Here is a 19,454-nt window from a genome sequence, read left to right as displayed (position 1 = left end):
GCATCATGTGGATATGTGTGAAGGCATTGGGAAGCCTCACTCACCTTCAGGTCTTCTTCCACCAGCAATCCCACTCCATCCAGTGATGCTACCTGGGACAAGTGATCTTCAGTCTGGCCTGCAGGCACTGGGCACTATTTACACAGATCCTTACTGTGACACTTCAACCGTCATGTTCCATGAAACAGCAACAAACATGCCATCCATTAGTTCCTAAGACGCTCTTAAAGCCTAATTCACAGAAGGGGCACATAGTGCTTCTGGGGAACTTCTTGTTTCAGTGAGTAGTAGCAGTTCTTAAGAATGCTATGTGGTATGGGAGGAATTTATCTCCTGTATAAAGGGAAACAGATGTCGAAGTGAGCAGGACATGAGATCATTAAGGGGCTGCTGTGAGGGGTCAAGGGTTCTTTTCTGAACAGTGCTTGTTTTATACTTTTCTAAATCATAATGTTGAGTCATTATTATAAAGTCAATACACATGCCTGATTTTTAACATTTCTGAGCACTCTCAACCCCTTTTAGCCCTGGTAAGAGCCAGAATTTCTCAATGGCTTTGAAAACAAATTCCATTATCTCTTTTAAAATATGGTTTTTCTTCTCCTGCCCTCTTCCACTTCTCATTTCCTTCCTTACAATCATTCTTAGTGTATAAACTACTCATGGCAGAGACAGCTAGCATTTCAGTGCCTAGGCTGACCTTACACCCAGCCCATTTAGATGTAAGCCAAGGTACAGATTTTAGCCTAGGATGCTACTAATATAAATAGTGGCCTCTGTTTGAAGTGCTTTCCCCCTGTGGCCATGTCCCATAGCCACTGTGAAATAGACTGGATTATGCAGAAACATGCATTTCCTAGGAGGACCTGATCGTCTCAAGTGGGTCTTAGCAGGGGTGTAGCTGGCCTTAATCCAGGCTGGCCTCACTTGCAGGTATGCTACAGAACTCTGCAGATGTGAAGAACCTTAACAGCCTCTTTCTTTCCAACCCACTGTTACCTGGACAGCTTAGGTCTAGCCAAGGTGTCTATTTATTTGTGCTGTTAAGGGAATAGGTGTTAGGTTTCCACAGATGAGTTCCAGATGTCCTGCTACGAAATTCCTTCTTCACTCCTGAGACACGTTCTCAGCAGTGACTTGTCCCAACTGGTGGCAGCCAACATGTAACTGCCCATACAGTCCCTGTACACTGCTGGTGAGCCTCAAAACACAACTTGGATGGCATTTTCCAGAATAAGCTTTGATAGAATTTGGAGACAATTAAAGGGAACTGAATTAGCGGGAAGGTCACTTGTTAACTGAATCAAATTGACATGGGACAATCGTGTTGTTTTAAAGCATGGCATACCACAGAGTTCTGACTCATAACCCCACATGGGCTCATCAGAGGTGATTCAATGTCAGGGACCTGGGGCCAGTAATCATTGCAGATGCTCATCTCCAGCTCCATCTCCTGCTGTCCATTCGCCATGCCCAGGGTGTCTGTGGGCCTGTAATCATCCCCTGCTCTGGTCCCCTACTCAGACCCATGGGTGATGTCCTGACTGCGTAGGAAGGCCACTGGCAAGGAGGCCCCTCTCCAGGCTCCCAGACATTAAAGATGTTATCATCAGAGCTTGACCATACCTGCTTGAACAGCTCTTGCAGCCCCTTGCAAAGGAGACAGCAGGGTTGATGCCAAACCCACCTTAAACCATGGTGTTCTGCAGCCCAAGGTACAACATGGTCACTGATGGTTTAAAGCAATAGACCAAGCTGTAGACTGTCTTTATGGAGGTGGTAACCACTTCCAGGAAAATGGTTGATAAGACAACTGTGGTCAGCAATAGCTTCAGTTTACCTCAGCAGGGCTAGAAAGTTGGTGTCCCCAGTATTATGACAGGTAAATAGTGCTCATCAAGCATCACAGTGAAACAAAGTCTGTTCTTCCAGCATTGCAAAAGTAGTATTAACATCATATCAGTACGAACTCAGGGGAAAACTTTGGCATCTTGTTTAGTGCTTCTCTGCTGTCCTAAAAGTGGTCCATTTTTGGCAAGACATCCCAAAAACCCAACCTTTGCCAAATTCGGGGGGGGTTCTGTTTTGTTTTGGTTTGGTTTGGTTTTTTTTGCTTGTCCCAGGCCTTCAGGTCTGCTAATATAAAGAGCTGCATTCTTCCCTGATGCAAAGCAGTGATGCTTCCGTGAATAAAGCCGGCTGCAGTACATGATGGCACATGGCAGCCAGGGAATGAGCTCCATGTTTTGCTTCAGTGGAAGGAAATTTTCTTGAACTGTGTTTCAAATGCACTGAATTATGGGAGGATCTAATTGTCTGTGAAATCAAAACTGACCCATTGACTGAAGACTTTTTTACCACCAGTATCAGGGTCTTGGAAGACACTTTGTTAACATTTTTTGAAAGCTTTCAATCTGAAACGCAGACATTCAAGTTTGCTGCTTTGGCTCAGTTCTTGACCAGATCTCAGATGGAAAGAACTTCTTTTCTGCTAGCTACGCTTCTCCCAAAAATCACAGGCAAAATCCATCTCCTGCTGCTTCAAAATGTTATTTTGTTACTCTGCTGTTCTGAATACTGAAGTTATTAAAAAAGTTTGAATGTGCTAATTCTGTATTCTGTGGATGTGCCATTTTCATTTGCAAATGTGACTGCTACTTGAACCCAGACCCTTGCCCAGCAATGAAACTATCCATGTATGCATCTCCATCTTCGCTGGATAACATCTGCTTAGCGTCTGCTTGCTTACATTCCCTATTAATCAAACTCTGATTTTTTACTGTACAGTCCATTAAAAAACCTCAAATTTATTTTAATTTTTAATTATACAATAGTCCTTAGCTAGTTTAGATGGAGTTCAATGAGATCACCTACAGTTTTATTTTTCTCTTCAAACAAAATAATTCCTACTTTTTGCCACCTTTGCTGAGCGCTGAGTTAGTTTGTTCTAAAAGACAGACAAAATGGGGCAGTCATTTCCCATCACGTAACGCTACATTAGGGAGGCATAGCCCTCCTGCAGCAATGGTGTGCATGGTACTGTGCCCATGGATTTGCCCCAGCTGTGCTCTGCTCACATTGGGGGGGGGGGGGCACAGATGTCTGTGGCTGGGTTGGGGCCCTGGGGAGTCAGCCTGGGGAGCAGCAGTTGTGGCAGGAGCTGTGGGTGACGGGTAATGCTGCAGTGGTGGCATTCATGTGAGCTGCCCAGGTCACCTCGTGGGTCTCCCACCAGCACCCTGAGGGTCAGTGCACAGGGAGGGACCACAGCTACTGGGAAAGCATGGGAGCAATGTAAAGAAAAGAAAGGAGGGACAAGACGTCAGACAGTGATGTAGGCGTATGGTCTTCATGTCTGGGGCGCTGAGCCGCAGGATGCAGATGGGGAAACCCAAGGAGCTGTTTCACTGAACTCATTTCCTCTTCTCCTTTCTCTGCATTTCAGTTTTTACATCATGTCTGGCCGGAAGTGCCGCGATAACAACTATGTTTCTTTTAACATGTGCAATCTGCATAGCACTGTACGTTGAGCTGCGTCTGCCTCAGTGTAATGCTAATGATAAATATCTGGCTATGCTCTGAGCATCTGGCCCGTTATCCCTAGAGGACGGTGTCACTTGCAGAAGCAGACAGAGTTCAGCTTAGCTAGGCACGTGATCCCAACAGTCAGTATACAGCGTGAAGCTGAAATACATCCTATGGGCATACAGTGTGTTTATACATTACCCATACAAGACTGTACCTCTCAAAAATGCCATTACAGTTATAGAAAAGAAGACAAAGAAAAAAAAAGATGTCTGAAGCTACAGCCTTCATGCCAAGCTTGTAAAAAGTCAAATTCTTTCCATTTTCATCACCCCAAATAATGAACTGAGGGAGCAGAAAGCAGATGTGAATGTAAGAGGTGTATGTGTCTGGTTACTGTGGTCATTCATCATTTCTAAGACAAACTCCAAAATGGTGTATTAAAGCAATGTCAATATTTTAAGATGCTTTGAATTAGAATATTATTTTCCAAAGATACCAAATTTAAATATATTAGTTCAAATACATTATGAGGTGTTGTGGTTCAAACAACACTCATAAAATGTCAGAAATGTTGAGGTAACAGGATTTGCAAGAACTTGGCCTCAATCATTCTTGTGGTGCATTTATAAAGTTAGAGTTTTATAGAGTTAGCGTGTCAGCTTTACAGCTGCTCAAGAAAGAAGAATACATGTCTTTAAAATAAACAGAGAAAGTCAAAAGAGTTCAGCAAATGCATAGCCATGACATACAAGTACATGAAGATGTGAAAAAAGTCATCATTTTTGAAGTTTAAAAATCTTCTCTGCTTATACTTAACAGTGATTGTCAGATGACTGCTTTGATGTAGTAACCAAATCTACTTTGATCACCACAGACTATGGTTCAACCGTATCCCAAAGAAATGTTACCTTTTTAAAATTATTATTTTATATTAAATCAAAATACTATTTTTGGTTGTTTTTTAATCATTTCTAAATTAAACAATATTGCACTCAATATTGGCTTAAAACTGAGTTGGAGGCACATAAATAAGCACAGAAATGGTGTTACAAAAATATGTTGCAGCACTTCATCCCCTAGACATAACAATACCTAATACATCTTGTTAATATAAAAAGATAGCTCAGTAGCATCAGAAAATAAAACGTTATAATACAATCAGATAAATATCATACCGTTTTGAATTGCAATTTTAAAATTGCCCTGATGCTGTTTTGTTTACATACCAAGACAGTCAAAGGTAAATGATCGATTTTCCAAATGATGGACCATTCCTTGAGGAACCTCAGGAAAGTAAATCAATGACAGACCTGTAAAGCATTGGATATATGTCAGCATGAGGAAATTTTAACTAAGGCATTAATAAAACATTGCACAAATAATTTTTTTAATCTTGATAGACAGAAATTACCAAAATTTTATTATGCTCTAAACAGTTAACAGAAAAAGGAGATTCTTGAAGGACTTAATTGCAACTACTACATGAGAATATTAATCTTGAAACATGATCTGTTTTGTCTATACAGAAACCGCAACTTCTTTCATCTGAGGGTAACTTCAGCTTTTATCGCATACTTATATATTTTATCTGTTTGTAACTAGAAATAACTTTAACTATTCTTTTAACTTTCAAACATGTGCTGAAAAACCATTTATATCAATGGTATCCATCTTTCACTGCACTAATTGGATCAAATGCCACATATGGAAGTGAAAAAACCTTTTTTTTATTCAGTTTTTCTCCATGTAATACACATGACAGAAAATCAAAGTCATGGGCTGTCGTAGCGTGCTGTGAGGCCCAGGACCATTCAGACAGCTTCACTAGGTCATTTTCCAAGTCTTTAGTTTTAGCTGAGCCACCTATCTCTGAGTCACCCTGCTGACCATTCCCCTGCCGTATCCGGCATGAATCCCCTACAGAAACCTCTTCTTTTTTCAATACCTGCAGAAGTGGGCAATAGTCGTGCTGTTACCTGTGCCATGGCTTGTCCTCTTAGCCAAGACCATTGCCTTCTTGCAACATGGGAGAAAAGACCCCAGACAGGATTTGGCCCGTGCTAACTTTGGAGCTGGAAGCGTGCAGAGCACCTACTGCCCCTGCTTGGGTTCCCCAGCCTTCACCACGTACCCTGCCTTCTCATTGTATTTAACAGCTGTTGACGGGCCTTTACTCCATGAGGTTTGTTTAACAACTTTTTCTCTTTCTCTCCTTTAGCGTGTTCCACAATTCAATGGTACACTACCGGAAATTTGTTTCCTTTTATTTTAAACTATCCTGTCTTGGTTCACTGTGGTTTTTGCGTTTCCTCAGACCATTGATTAGACCTAGTCAACTTGCATTTTCCCTGCAGGGACAACTTTTATAATCATTCTGTTGCCTTTTGTGCCTTTTTGTGTTTTATTGCGTTCATGAGGAGACAAAGCAACCAGAGTCACGCGTGGTACTCAAGGTGCAGTGCTCACAGAAGAGCATAACCATGTTTTCCATTTTGTTCTTCGTTCCCTTCTTAATGATTCCTACCATTCCATTTCCCTTTGACAGTTAATGAACGTGGGATGTTTTTGAAGAACTATCCACAAAGACCTCTCTTCTGAGTGATAACACTCCGCATACATTTGTGGATGCATCATTAGAATTGTTTTTCCTAGCAGCATGGAAATGAACACACCATTTTATTATCAGGTCACTCAGGACCTTCAGATCTCAGCAACTTCTTATCCTCAGTTTAGTTTCGCTGTCAAGTACCCCCAGTAACATCAGCAGATGCTGCTCTACCGTCATCCATCCTGTTTGCCCACTCACTCATGAATTTTCAGGGCAGAACAGACTCCTCATCCCCAGAAAATTCATCTCTTAGCCGCCTGTTACTATGAAAATTGATCATTGTTCCTGTCCTTTCCTTTCTTTCTCTTACTTGGTTATTAATCTTTTTACCTCACAAAAATATAATTTCTTTTAAGAGTACTACAACAAGGTCGAGAGCTTCGTGGAAAGCTGAGTACGGTATGTGTGTCTCACAGGCTGTAGCGTGATGTTTGGAAATGAACTGGTGGGTTGTATCAGCTGCTGCCCAACAGGCTGAGCTCCCCAAAGTTTATTGCCAACAGCTGCTTCGGCCTGAGATGCCACCCCAGGCAAATCCCCACCAGTCTCTGTGCAGGAACTCTCTACCACACTTTGCTCCTGGGTTGCTTCTCCAGCTTGCACTGCCGTGTCCTGCCATGTCTCCTCTGACGGCATCAGCAGCTACTGCAAGTACAGGGACTGAGGCAGCTGCAAGAAACCACTGCCCACTGATGAGCCAGACACCCCTCTGGCACAGCCATGGCTGAGGTCTGTTTCTCATGATGGAGAGCTGTGAGATCTGCACGCTCACTGGTGGGACTGCATTGCTCAAGATGCTTTGCAGCAGAAGAATGACTTGGCAGACACCACCATCAAAGGTCTCAGTCAGAGGTAACATCTGGTCTGCGCTATCAATACACCACTTCCCATGCACACTCCTCTGCAGAGGAGAGTAATTTCCTTGTGCTATAGTGGGGCCTTGCTGTGGGCTGCTCTCATGGTGTGGTGGCAAGCCCAACTGAAGAAGGCAAACCAAATCCATCACAGGCAGCAGGGCACAGTTTGTCACCTCCTGGCACCATTGCCAAAAAATCTTTCTGGTGGCAGTATCTTGTCCCCTCACCTACTATAGTCTGATCAGAATGACCATTTCTACTGGCTTCCCTCTCCAAGTAGCCAAAAAATATTAGTAAAGAAAAAACAAGGATGTAGGGAAAAGAACAAGGAAAAATAGCAGAACACAGAGCAAGGCCAGAGGCTGCTTATCAAAACATCTGCTCTGTGAGAACTGGGCCTTGACAAGTGGCAACTGGCTGCCAGGAGGACTACAGAGCTTCCAGGGGGTGGTTTTCAGGGAAACTGTTGGACAAGGCTTTCCTGTGCAATGAGAAAGCACTGATTCACAGACCCAGGCTCCCCTTTGCCAAAAAAAGGTGTGTGTTTTATGTGGCATGAAGTTTTCCGATCCTCTTCCCTTCCACAGAAAAGAGCAGCTTTCACACAGCACACGTGATGGGACGACAAGGAGATAAGGCCAGGACCACCACATGTTGCAGTATAGCCCTATCCATAGCTAAGTGGGGCAGTATGCCTTAGGTCCACCATCTTCGAAGTGAATTTACCAGCATTTTGCCTTGTGTAGTCCTTATTTCCTATCAAGGTCCTAAACCAGAAGACTTTTATTATCATCTTCAGCAGATAAAATGCAATCACAGAAACACACTGTTCGCTCTGCTAGATCAGCTTAAACTTCTGGCTATAAAAAGCCTAGTTCTGCTTTCTTTCATTACTTTTCTTCCCTACCAAGTAGCAGTGCAGGCAACCCGTCAGCCGAGCCTGTGGCATGAGTCCCAGTGTGACAATGCTCAGCTCCAGACAGGAGGCTCCCAAGAAAAACACTGATTGCAGCGAGGCGACTAGGCAACCCTACACGCCTGCCTGCGCTTCACAAGGCTGTTGTAGTGTTCCTGTTTGCCGGCTTGTTATATCCGCTTCTGACCGAAATCTTTGCTGTACCCACAGGCATCTTACAAGTATGTTTAAATTAGACGGTTGTAGGATCCAGATTTCAACTTCTTTTCCAAAGTGCTGCTCCCATCACCGAGGCAATCTGTGTGCCTATCGCTATCCTTGAGTTGCTATTATTCAGTCAATAACTCTGTCAAGAGGTAACTTACTAAGAGCAAGCTGTAATTGGCAGCTCAGGGTCAAACCAACTGTACTTGTGCTCGGAGTTTCTGAATGCTTCACCCGGTGTCACCCCTCTCAGGCTCTCTGAAGATCACATCATTAGACACCGTAAAACAGAGGGGCAGATGTGGGAGAGGTAAACCTCACTCCAGCATGCTAATAGCTCGCGCTGAGTAAGGACTACCCAGAATTTCCTCCCTCCCCCTCGCATTTTTATGGACATTACAAATACTCGGCGGCGGGCTCTGCCGTCTCACATTTCACCCCCGGCTGCTCGTAACGACCGCTGCTTCGCCCGCGGCCGCGCCCCGACGGCAGCCGCCAGCCCCGCGGGGGTAACCCCTCGGCCACGGCCACGAGTGGGTGGGTGGGTGGGTGGTGAGGGGCGAAGGGGCGGGGGGAAGCGGGGCGGGCCGGGGCGGGGGGGGAGCAGGCAACGGCCGCCGGAGTGGGGAGCGAAGCCTGACCGGGGGTGACGGCGGCGTGGGAGCAGCGTGCCGGAGGCAGGAGCCGGGGGGACGGACGCGGGGCGGGGGTGGGGGCAGAGAGAAAAGCCGGGAGGGGAGGTCGGGCCGTGGGGCGGGGGGTACCCGGCCGCGGCTCCTGCGGGCAGCGCGGAACCGCGGGGAACGGCGGCGGCGGCGGGGCAGGGCCGGGGCCATCCCCGCCCCGCCCGGCCTGTCCCGGTCCGGCCCGGCCCAGCGGCCCAGCGCAGCCCCCGGGGGCTGAGCGGCGCCGTGCAGCCGGCGAGGTCGGATGCGGCGGCCGCGGAGCGGCGGGGACACGCGGCGGGGACGCGGCAGGTACTTCGCCTCTCCTCCGGGACAGCCCTGCCCGCACCCTGCCTGCCCCCTCGGCCCTCCCCACCCCGTCCCCCCGCTGCCCGGGCGGCGGGCTGCGCCCTGCCGGTGCCTGTCCGCCCGTCGGGGCCGTCGGGGCGGCCGCGCTTGTCCCCCTTTGCCGGGCGGTGGGCGAGGGTGTCCCCGTGCCGCGGGGCTGGGGGAGCGGCGCCCCCCCCGCCTGCCCTGCCGGTTGTCGGGGGAGCGGCAGAGCCACCCGGCCCGCCGTTCCTTCGGGAGGTCGCGTACAGGCGCAGCGGCAGGCGCGGAGCGGCGGCGGGTTGAGCAGAGCCCGAGAGACTGTGAGTGGAGTAGTGCTTCCCGTGTGGGGCGGTCGCGCCGCGCACACGTCGGGGCTATGCTTGAGTAGTGAGACGAGGTGTTTGTCGCTCCGGAAAGTTCAGGTCGCTGCAGTAATGCAGATCTGCGAACGGAATAGCGTAGTGTGGAGTCGCGGGGGGGGGGGGTATAGGTTGGGACCGCTGGGAGCCGGCGAGGGGGAAGAAGTGAACGTGCCTTCCTTTAACGTGCGAGAATTAAACCAGCCGGCAGCTCCTCTGTGAGATATGCATGGGTGCTACTCGGAATTACAAAATGCAAACTGATGTCTGAAATCCAGAAGCCAAGAAAAATAACCGTTTATTAAAGGCTTTTCTGAGGCTGTAAGCTGCCAGCACATTGACTTTAAAAAAAAAAAAAATCTTTTTAAAGTTTATTTGAGTTGTCCAAGACATTGTTCTGCAGCAGATGTTTGTTGTCTAAACTTTATTTGCAACTAGTAGAGCTCAATTTCAGAGTGGAAACGTGTATTGAAATCTGCTGCCGTTCGCAAAAGCCTTTTCTGTTCTTAAATTTAACACTACCAGGGTGTGCCTGATAAATTACACGTGTTTATTTTTCATCTGGGAAGGCTTTAAAAATAAATAAAATATACAAAAGCTTGGCTTCAGATATGCATTCTTGGCTTTCCCTTTGCCTTTCTTAAAATTGTCTTTGGTGGCCACAAGGCTGTGTGTGGAAGAGAAGGAAGAACCACAATGTGTGTGGTGATGGTGAAAGGGGGTCCGGTCTCTTTGGTCAAATCTGTGGATGTTCAGAAGGCAGGAAAATATGATTGCCAGCTGAATTACAGTTAGCATAGCATAGCATCATATGTTCTTGTGTAGGCAAAAGTAGGTAGTGGAAAGTGAAGTCCTGTTCTCACTTGTGCTTTGTTCTGACTTGTTGCTTTGACTTCAGGATATCGTGAAAATTAAGAGCAGTGACTCATGAGATGGTAAAAGCCCGCAGCTCCCCGTGAGACTGTTACCAGAGCGCCTGCTGGGAGCAGAGAGTGGAGATGTACTGGGGATGGTTGCTGAAGGGCTTTGGCATCCCCATTATCACCAGTTCCCTGTTGCCTCCTAGCACTGGGAATTACACATTCCCAGAGGAAAATTGCAAGTTAACTCCAGCTGCCTTACCCAGGGTGTTGTCTGTGGGGAGCTGGTGAGAGGTACAGCCCTGAGCCTCTGACTGTACCACTGTGTGGTGGGGCTGGAGAAGGCAGTGAAGGTGTGCCTTGCCATTGGGCAGATCAAGGAGTACTGGCCTACCACATAGCATTGCCCTTTTCATGGCACACATGGCACAGGGACCATACAGACCCTGGTAGACCCTAGGGACGTGAACCGTGGTAGAGAGCCCCTGCTCCAATTTGGAAGGGTGCTCAACCCTACTGGGATTCTTTACCTCTGCAGGAGACCGCACTAACTACTGTGGAAACCCCAAAGCATGATGGTGTGTAGGGAGATTTCTCAGGAGGGGCAAATAATGGTGCTTGCTGCCAACCCCAACTACTCCCTCTATCCTTGGAGCAGGGAGGACAAAGGTCAGCCAAATAGCTGAAGGAAGTGACTGAATTGTCCTCCACGTGACTGTGGTTCTTGACATTGTACCACTGCCTTTATTAGAGTAATTTAGCAAATACCGTTTTGGCCATCGCCAGATTGCCCCTGCACTGCGGATAGGGTTATCTTTCTATAGTGGTACCTGGTGGTGCAGCGATGGGGATCCTCCAGTTTGCTTTAGAAGCAATAAAACTGATTTCCAGCAGTATGAAGAGCTTATAGTACTGAGGTGCCTAACAAAGGCCATACGTAACACACAACATGCCACAGACAGGCTCTTCAGGTCCTTTATTTAATATTTCGAGCTGAGGTCCATACTTTGCAGCTGGTGGCTAGTCCTCTGCATGTGACTGGGACAAAGATGTTTTGAGGAGTGAGTTGTAGAGCTGTCAGGAAGCAGCAACACAGATATCCTGGACCTGGCAGCTGCTGTCTTGTTACTATAATATACAACCACCTGTAATTTTTCTAACTGTTAAAAAATGAACATGCTTTCTGAGTTACTGGCTACAAAGCAGGAAGAAAACAAAAACGTAGTATGGCTGAAATATACTACCTGGAAATGTTGCTGCCAGAAGAGAATAAATTTTAATTGTTTACATTATTATTTATGTTAACTTTCAAGTGGCTTGTGAGTGACATTGATTCCCTGAGAGTCCTGGCACATAGTAATGTTACTGCCTCCATTGCCTTGCCGCTAGCCTGTCAGAGGCAAAGATTTACTTTTGTGATACTAAGTTTGCTATAATAATTTTAAGAAAAAAAGTAATTACAAACAGTGCAAGAGAACTTTTATGATTTCTGCGGATTGAGTGCATCGTCCGTGCCTTCAGCCAGGGGAACTGGTATAGCACCATTGCCTTTAGCAGAATCATGACAATTTACAGCTGCTGAGTTGTGGCTGATAAAATCCTAAGCCTGGAATATCATTTTCTTCACAGAAAGAAATATATTTGTCCTTTGATAGACCAGTGTGATAACTCTGTTTGCAGAAGACTTACAGAAACATTTATTTTGTTGCATGTGGTGCTTTTAAATTACATTATTCTCTCAAGCAGCCATCAGGCAGTCTGGTGAGTATTGCTAGTTGAGCTATAGTTAACAAATACTTTTCTAGTCAAATGTAATTGTTTATTTTACAGTGGAAAGCACTTGCAATTCATACGGACACAGTGGCATTTTGTTATAAGCCAATACAATGAAAGACTGATAGTTTCTGTGTTAACAGTGTGCAGATTGCACACTGAATTACAATTAGATTGAACCTTAGCTGAGGTGAAGTTGTTCTGTTGAAGAGCTTCACTGTTACAATGCTTCAGAAAAGAGGTCAACAACTTGAGGGCCCAATTCTGCTCCTGGGAGATGAATGAGATGGTTGCTGTCATCTTCAGAGTAAAAAAGACCAAGGATGCCAAGCAACAATTATGTTTCTTGGATAATATGTCTCTCCCAGCAGGTCTCTTGACCAAAATAGTTTGGACCTAAGAACTAGAATGGGGAAATAATAATTATTATTATAATAATGAGTAAATAGCAAATTATTTTCTCAGAAAATCATTTTAAAATATCCTGAATGTACTAAAGAATTCAAGTTAATTCACTGTAGGCTTTTGTCAGATTACTTCTTTTCTGAAGGAGGGAATCCAGGAAAAGGATGGGAAAATAAGGTATGGGTCATCCTTTTAAATCTCTTTGCATTCATCTGGGATGTGGTTTGCTCCTCCCCTCTTCCAGAAGGCACTTGAAAATGCATTTCATACTTTTCAAGTGCTCAAAACAGAGTGCTGGATCAGTAGTGCCTCGTATGTTTTTGTGATCTTCAGAAACCAGTGTATAGAATCACAGAATGGTTTGGGTTGGAAGGGACCTTTTAAAGATCATATTGTTCCGCCCCCCCAGATCAGGTTGCTCAAAGCCCCATCCAACGTGGCCTTGAACACTTCCAGGGATGGGGCATCCGCAACCTCTTTGGGCAGCCTGTTCCATTGTCTCACCACTCTGACAGTAAAGAATTTCTTCCTAATATCTAATCTAAATCTACCCTTTTCCAGTTTAAAACCATTATCCCTTGTCCTATCACTACATTCCCTGATAAAGAGTCCCTCCCCATCTTTCCTGTGGGCCCTCTTTAAGTACTGGAAGGCCGCTGTTTTCCGATGAAAGTACAGACGCTTCTATATTAAACCTAAGCCTGGTGACGGTAAGCCTACTCTGTCACCCAGAGTAATTCCTTGGGATGTACAGGCTGCAGGCTGAAAATCGATGGTGTATTGGTCTCTAGCAGAGCTTGAGATCTCAACTTTTTCCCTTGATACCCATCCTTTGAAAGTGTCTTTCACGTGATTGGGAAATGCTCATAACCTTTGAGTAAATAAATGGTAAGATCAGGAGCTGTAGCTCTTTTTATTTTCTTGCCTTTCCCAGAAAAAAATTAAATCTTTACAAATTTGGTTCAGATGGAACCATTTCTCTCCTCATCTCCATCCTGGTTTGGTTACCAAGCTGAAAAATTTATTATCTGTTCATCCTCAGTACATACATTTGGGGCATGAGCACTGAGTCTCATTGCAGTACATAGTGACTAAACTGTAACATTTCTGGTAAAACAGTAAGTGCTTCTGACATCTTCTGATATTTTTAAAAAGCTGTGCATATGTCTTCCAGTATTTATGTACAGCAATGGAAAAAAGACAGCTCAGAGAATCTGCTGCAAAAATGCAACCTATTAAAGTCTGTGGGAAAACATTGCAGTTAGTATAAATCATAACTTAAGGAAAAACAGGAGTAAATTGAGAAGGACAATTAAAGCTGATATAACAATTTTTTTATTCAAAAAAAACCCCAACAACATTAAATGGATGTCTTGTATACACATGGAAAGGAAAAAAAAAAGTAAAGTGAAATGTAAAAAAAAGGCAATACTTACAGAGATGTGACTTGCTACATTTGTTTGAAAAAGGATAGCACAAATCCAACTAATTTGAATGGGTAGTAGGATTGGTTTTATGATGACTAGCTTTCAGAGCATTTCCTTAATTGTAACTAGCATAATTTTTTACCGCTAAGGGTGGGAAGTTATTTTAGGCATTGGCAACATGCACACTGGCATAAAGACGACACCAACTTTCTCAGGCTCTTTGCTACGTTAGGTGTGCACGGGGAACAGGGACAAGCTTAGAAAGCAGTGATCTTGCCCTGCTGCTGCTCAGGCAGCAACGGTGGGGTGGTGTTTTGGTAGCGCCGTGTACACTTAGGTCTTTTTGAGAAGGAGTGAGCTGGTTGCTGTGCACCCTGGGGCTTGCTGGGACGCTTTGCTAATCCTTTCTCACCGCTCCGCTGCATTTTTTTCAGCATGGAAATTTTGCAGGGGGAAACACCTATGAGCAGTTCTCCACGTTGCTGTCATGTTTCTGCAGCAGAGCTGCATCTGTGCAGAGCATGACCAACGGCTTACCCACAGCTACCTTGATAAGCGTGCAGCAATGCTAGACCTCGGTGCTCCCTCATAGTCAGCATCTCTCTCGGATTCCGGGTGTATGTTGTGGCTTGAGCACCTGTGTGGGCCGTGGGTGACATGGGAAGACAGTGAGATTTATGTTGCACTTGTTGGTTTTATTTTCAGACCCTGCTTCGTTGAGCCACTCTCCCGAATTAATATGCGAGGCTTGCTGGAGCTGGGAATACCCACTGCTTGCCCAGAGGAGTGTTTGGAGGAACGTGGCTTGATCTCCCTCTTGTGGAAAATTATCGGAATTAAATTCTCGTGATACTAAAGAAGAAAAATCCGGCATCACCAGACAAATGATGGCAGCAGTTACTGTGCCACCTGGTGCTCTTGTTGGTCCTCAAGTAAATGAAGAGATGGACTCTCTGATCGTACTGCATTATAATTACACAGGAAAGCTTATTTTAAGGGAAAAGGCAAGTGATAACATAGACCTTCCCACTATTGCATTTCTGATCCTGTGTAGTTTCATAGTCCTGGAAAACTTGATGGTGTTGATTGCCATATGGAAAAACAATAAATTTCACAACCGCATGTACTTCTTTATTGGCAATCTAGCTCTCTGTGATCTTTTAGCTGGGATTGTTTACAAAGTAAACATTCTTATGTCTGGGAAGAAAACTCTGAGCTTGTCCTCCACAATCTGGTTCATTAGGGAAGGCAGCATGTTTGTGGCCCTGGGAGCCTCCACTTTCAGCTTACTAGCAATAGCTATTGAGCGGCATTTGACCATGATTAAAATGAGGCCTTACGATGCAAATAAAAAATACAGAGTGTTCCTTCTCATTGGTACCTGCTGGCTTATTTCAATTTCCTTGGGTGCCTTACCCATCCTCGGCTGGAACTGTATAAACAACTTACCCGATTGCTCAACAATTTTGCCTCTGTACTCCAAGAAGTATGTCGTGTTCTGCATTAGTATCTTCATAGCCATTTTGGTTGCCATTGTCATCCTTTATGCCCGTATCTACATCCTGGTAAAGTCCAGCAGTCGTAATGTGACTAACCACAATAACTCGGAGCGGTCTATGGCACTCCTTAGGACTGTCGTGATCGTTGTTAGTGTCTTCATTGCCTGTTGGTCTCCACTGTTCATCCTGTTCCTCATTGATGTGGCCTGCAGAGTCAAGGAGTGCTCTATCTTGTACAAAGCCAATTGGTTTATTGCTCTGGCAGTCATCAATTCTGCAATGAACCCCATCATCTATACTCTGGCCAGTAAGGAAATGCGTCGAGCTTTCTTTCGCCTTGTTTGTGGCTGCCTGGTGAAATCCAAGGTGGCCAGATCCTTGCCTATTCAGCCCACGCCAGATCACAGTCGAAGTAAATCCAGCAGCAGCAATACCCAGAAGCCAAAGGAAGATTTCCCACAGATGAATGTTCCCTCGTGTATTGCTGAGAAAAAAGAATCTTCATTTCACAATGGAAACTTCTGTAAGTAAAGGACTCCTCGAGACAAATACCTTTCTGTGGCTTTTAGATTTAAACTACAATTGTAGTTTAAGTATTCATGCACTTAAGTCATAGGGCAAAACACTAACCACTTACTTAACTTTGAGGACTTATTTATCACCAATCATTTGCTTTGGGTGTTCATTCAGTAACACACCTGATTCAGAAAAAAACTTTCATGCTACCCAACAGCCAGTACAGAGTCCATGCACATCTAATGACGTGGTGCACCACGATGGCATTGCATGATGAGGCTGCATTTGGCACTGCCTGATCTTGCAAGGCATCAATAAAACCTGTTACAAACTTCAGCATTCACTACACACTGCTGACGATCAGAAAATGAGCTTGATTATTGCTGACAGAGAAAAGCTCGTTACGTATGGTGATGATTATAGTTCTCTATATGTATCTTGCTGTTATGTTAATGGCCTTATATGTATGTGGTATAAATAGCTGTATATTTGTACAATTCCTTATTAAAAAGTCATTGTTTGGTAAAAGTTTACAATATTCTAAACATTGTATTGCAGTATACAGTGTAAGGTGACAAATTATACAAATAGATGTGTTTCAATGGGGATATTTGAAAATATATGAAGTAGTAGCCTTTAACTGACAGGAACCTTAATATGTCATATCAATGCAGTATTTTTATTTTTTTCCACTATTACTCAAACTTTTTATGTTTAGTGAGAGGCAACATGACAGTTGTCACTGTGACATTTCACAACTTCTTTTAAACAAGCGGTAGTAAATAACCATTGAGAGAGACTATATATGTTCGCTATTTAAAGTAGTTAAAATGTGACCCAACAATGCACATGTATCAAGTGTATGTACTGTTTCAATGCATATATTTTTACTTACTATTTCCAATGTATTTAAAAACGTATGTCAAACCTATGTAAACCTGTGTACATTGTGAATGCACTACCTAAGCTGAGATTCTTCAGTTCTGAAACAGAGACGTATCATTTCAGAAATCAATGAACCACAAACAGGTCCCTGTGGAGTTCCTTCTTTTCTCTCCAAGCACTACCACAGCATGGGATTGTGTTAGAAACTCTCCCTGGGAAGAAGTTCAGCCAGTGGGACGAGATCCCATTTTCTGGCAATGGGACCCTACGCTCCTACTGTCTCCGGGCACTTTTGCAGATACAAGAGGGAAGATGCGGTACAACAGGATCCTGCTGAAGAGCATATCTCCATTTATACCTGACCCTGCCTTGGATCTGGAATGAAAACCTGTTTAGTTTGGAAGACCTTCCAACTTTCCTGGAGCCCCAGACTTCCTCTTTTGAGAGGCTGTTCCAGAGAAACCTGTATGAAAACAACTTTGTGGTTCATCACTGCCTTACCAGCCTCAGTACAGGATGTTGTTCAGCCTTAGAGGGATTCTCTGAGACCTAGAGCAGTTAGGACTTCATAAACATCTGGTTTCAAGTCCCCATGGAAGTGGCCTGTGGTACTTCCATCAGTAGTACTTTATGAGTGGAGGTTGACGGGAAATTCTGAGATGAGTTCCCACTGTCTTTCAGTAAGAATGTAAGCATCCAACTGTATTGAGCTCTTTCAAAGATTTGCATTTAATGTCTCAAACCACACCCTGCCTTAATGCACAATCAGAAGTAGTTGAGGCTTTTTTAATACACAGCCTGAAAGAGCTCATCCTTAGCTTTACTCCGGTCTTAATCATTTAAAGCAGCAGCATGAGACCCTTCCCAAGTATGTACAGTGTGTAAGTTGTGTAATGTGTGTAGCAAAAGCCTTTAAAATGTAGAGGTTTGCATTGTGATTATCTTCTACAAGTTAACAGTCTGCCTGTAAATGTTTTATGCTGTTAGAGAAGTGTAAGAACAAAGAAAAACTGTGTTTGAATGAAATAACTGTGAAAGAGAGTAGTAAATGCAAAATAATTTCTACCAAAAATATTGAAAAACAGTGCACTTAGAGAAGAAGAAAAAGCTAAACTAAGCTACGCATGATATGACTATATGAACTGCAGATGCAGGCTGGGTCAGCAGCTCTGTAGCTTTGTGAGAAATAGAACTGGTGACATTGCATTGCCATGGCTTGCTTACGTTTTTAGATCTTACAGTGCTATTTGGCTGTATTTTCAGTGTGGAAGTTCTCCCCTGAAGTTGTGTCTTTGAAAACTGCCAGCTAAAATACTTACATACTTCTAAATGTTCATGAAGTGGTGGCACGTGGCAGCATTCCTTGCTATTGTGGAGCAGAAAGAGCATTAGCAACACAACGGTTTGAGAAAACATTGTGGCTGACCCCACACCAACTCTCACATCAAGAATCTTACATGATTCTCGCTATTTAGGTGAAAAAAAAAAAAAAAGTTTAGTAGCCAAAGTCCAAGAACATGCACATAAAAGTGAGTTTGAACATCTGGATTCTAGTCTTAGCTATCAACAGCATTGATGCAAGGTACAAGTAATGCAAGCAAATCCACTGTTGGAGGCCATGCGATTGTGTGTCTGTGCAAAAACCTTTCACTCTACTTTGATTTCCTTCTCTTATTTTGGAGCTGTGGGGATATTTTGTTAGTTCACTACCCTGCTGTACTTCAAGCAGGCTCCTAAGATTCACAGGTTCACATGTAACACTGATAATAAAATTCACAGAGTACTTACGACTGAAGAGAAGAAAACTATTGTGGATACAGTCTTCAGTGGGTACATCCCACTGGGACATATTAAGTAAAGCACAGATTCTGGAAGATCTCAGAGCAAAATTTTAAGGTAGGACAAGCCGACAGCTTAACAGCAGTGGGCCATAAACAACGAGGAAGATGTCCTATCCTTGAAGCTGGAAGAAGATGGAGAATAGCTTTCTTCACCCTAAAACATCAGAAAACTCCTTAAAATACATCCCAGAATCCAAGCTTTTTATCATCTAGGCTGATTTGAGCATATAAGAAACTGAATCAGGTCCCCCTTTCCCAATTGGTTTTACATGAAGCAAAAGCTACAAAGGAGACTATAACATTTCATTCACACTATTTCATGAATTTGAATATTTATTTTGGTTCTGGATTACAAAATAAATGTAAATCAAATCACCTAAAAAGAAAAAAAAAGCTTTCACAAGATGCTTTCCAAGAGTCTTTTATTGCCAACAGTCTTACAGAGTATTTTCGACTCATTAGGTACCGTAAACATTTTGAAAACTTTTAATTAAATCTCAAACCTTTGAACTGAAGTTGTCATGTAGCCGTCATTGTTCAAAGAACTGCCAAAAAGGTTTTGGCCTTCTATGGAAAACATGCATTTAAACACCTGCCTGCAAGCGGTACCTGTGGGAATGTGGCGCAGCCGAAGGCGTCAGGCTCTGCCTCCGCCACCCCCGGAGCCAGAGGAAGGCTTTGCCCCTGCTTTCCTGGGGGCAGGCTTGGTCCCTGGGCTCCCCTGCTCAGGGGGTTGTCTGCTCCGGCAGCGCCGCGTGCGGCTGCTCCCTTGGAAAGGCAC

At 44.4% G+C, this 19,454-nt stretch overlaps 1 protein-coding gene across 1 annotated transcript; it reads left to right on the top strand.

Annotated features, from left to right (window-relative positions):
• Positions 1-14,816: 14,816 nt before the first annotated feature.
• Positions 14,817-16,064, top strand: S1PR3 (sphingosine-1-phosphate receptor 3; the record flags this gene model as incomplete). Its single annotated transcript, XM_082497033.1, has 1 exon — positions 14,817-16,064. The coding sequence occupies one exon, from the start codon at positions 14,817-14,819 to the stop codon at positions 15,960-15,962; it is 1,146 nt and encodes a 381-aa protein (XP_082353159.1). The 3' UTR covers positions 15,963-16,064.
• Positions 16,065-19,454: the final 3,390 nt, after the last annotated feature.

This window comes from Vanellus vanellus (genome assembly GCF_965231255.1).
Source record: "Vanellus vanellus genome assembly, chromosome: Z".
NCBI lineage: Eukaryota > Metazoa > Chordata > Aves > Charadriiformes > Charadriidae > Vanellus > Vanellus vanellus.
The sequence above is the reverse complement of the archived record's forward strand: the minus strand, read 5'-3'. Positions and strand labels throughout refer to the sequence as shown.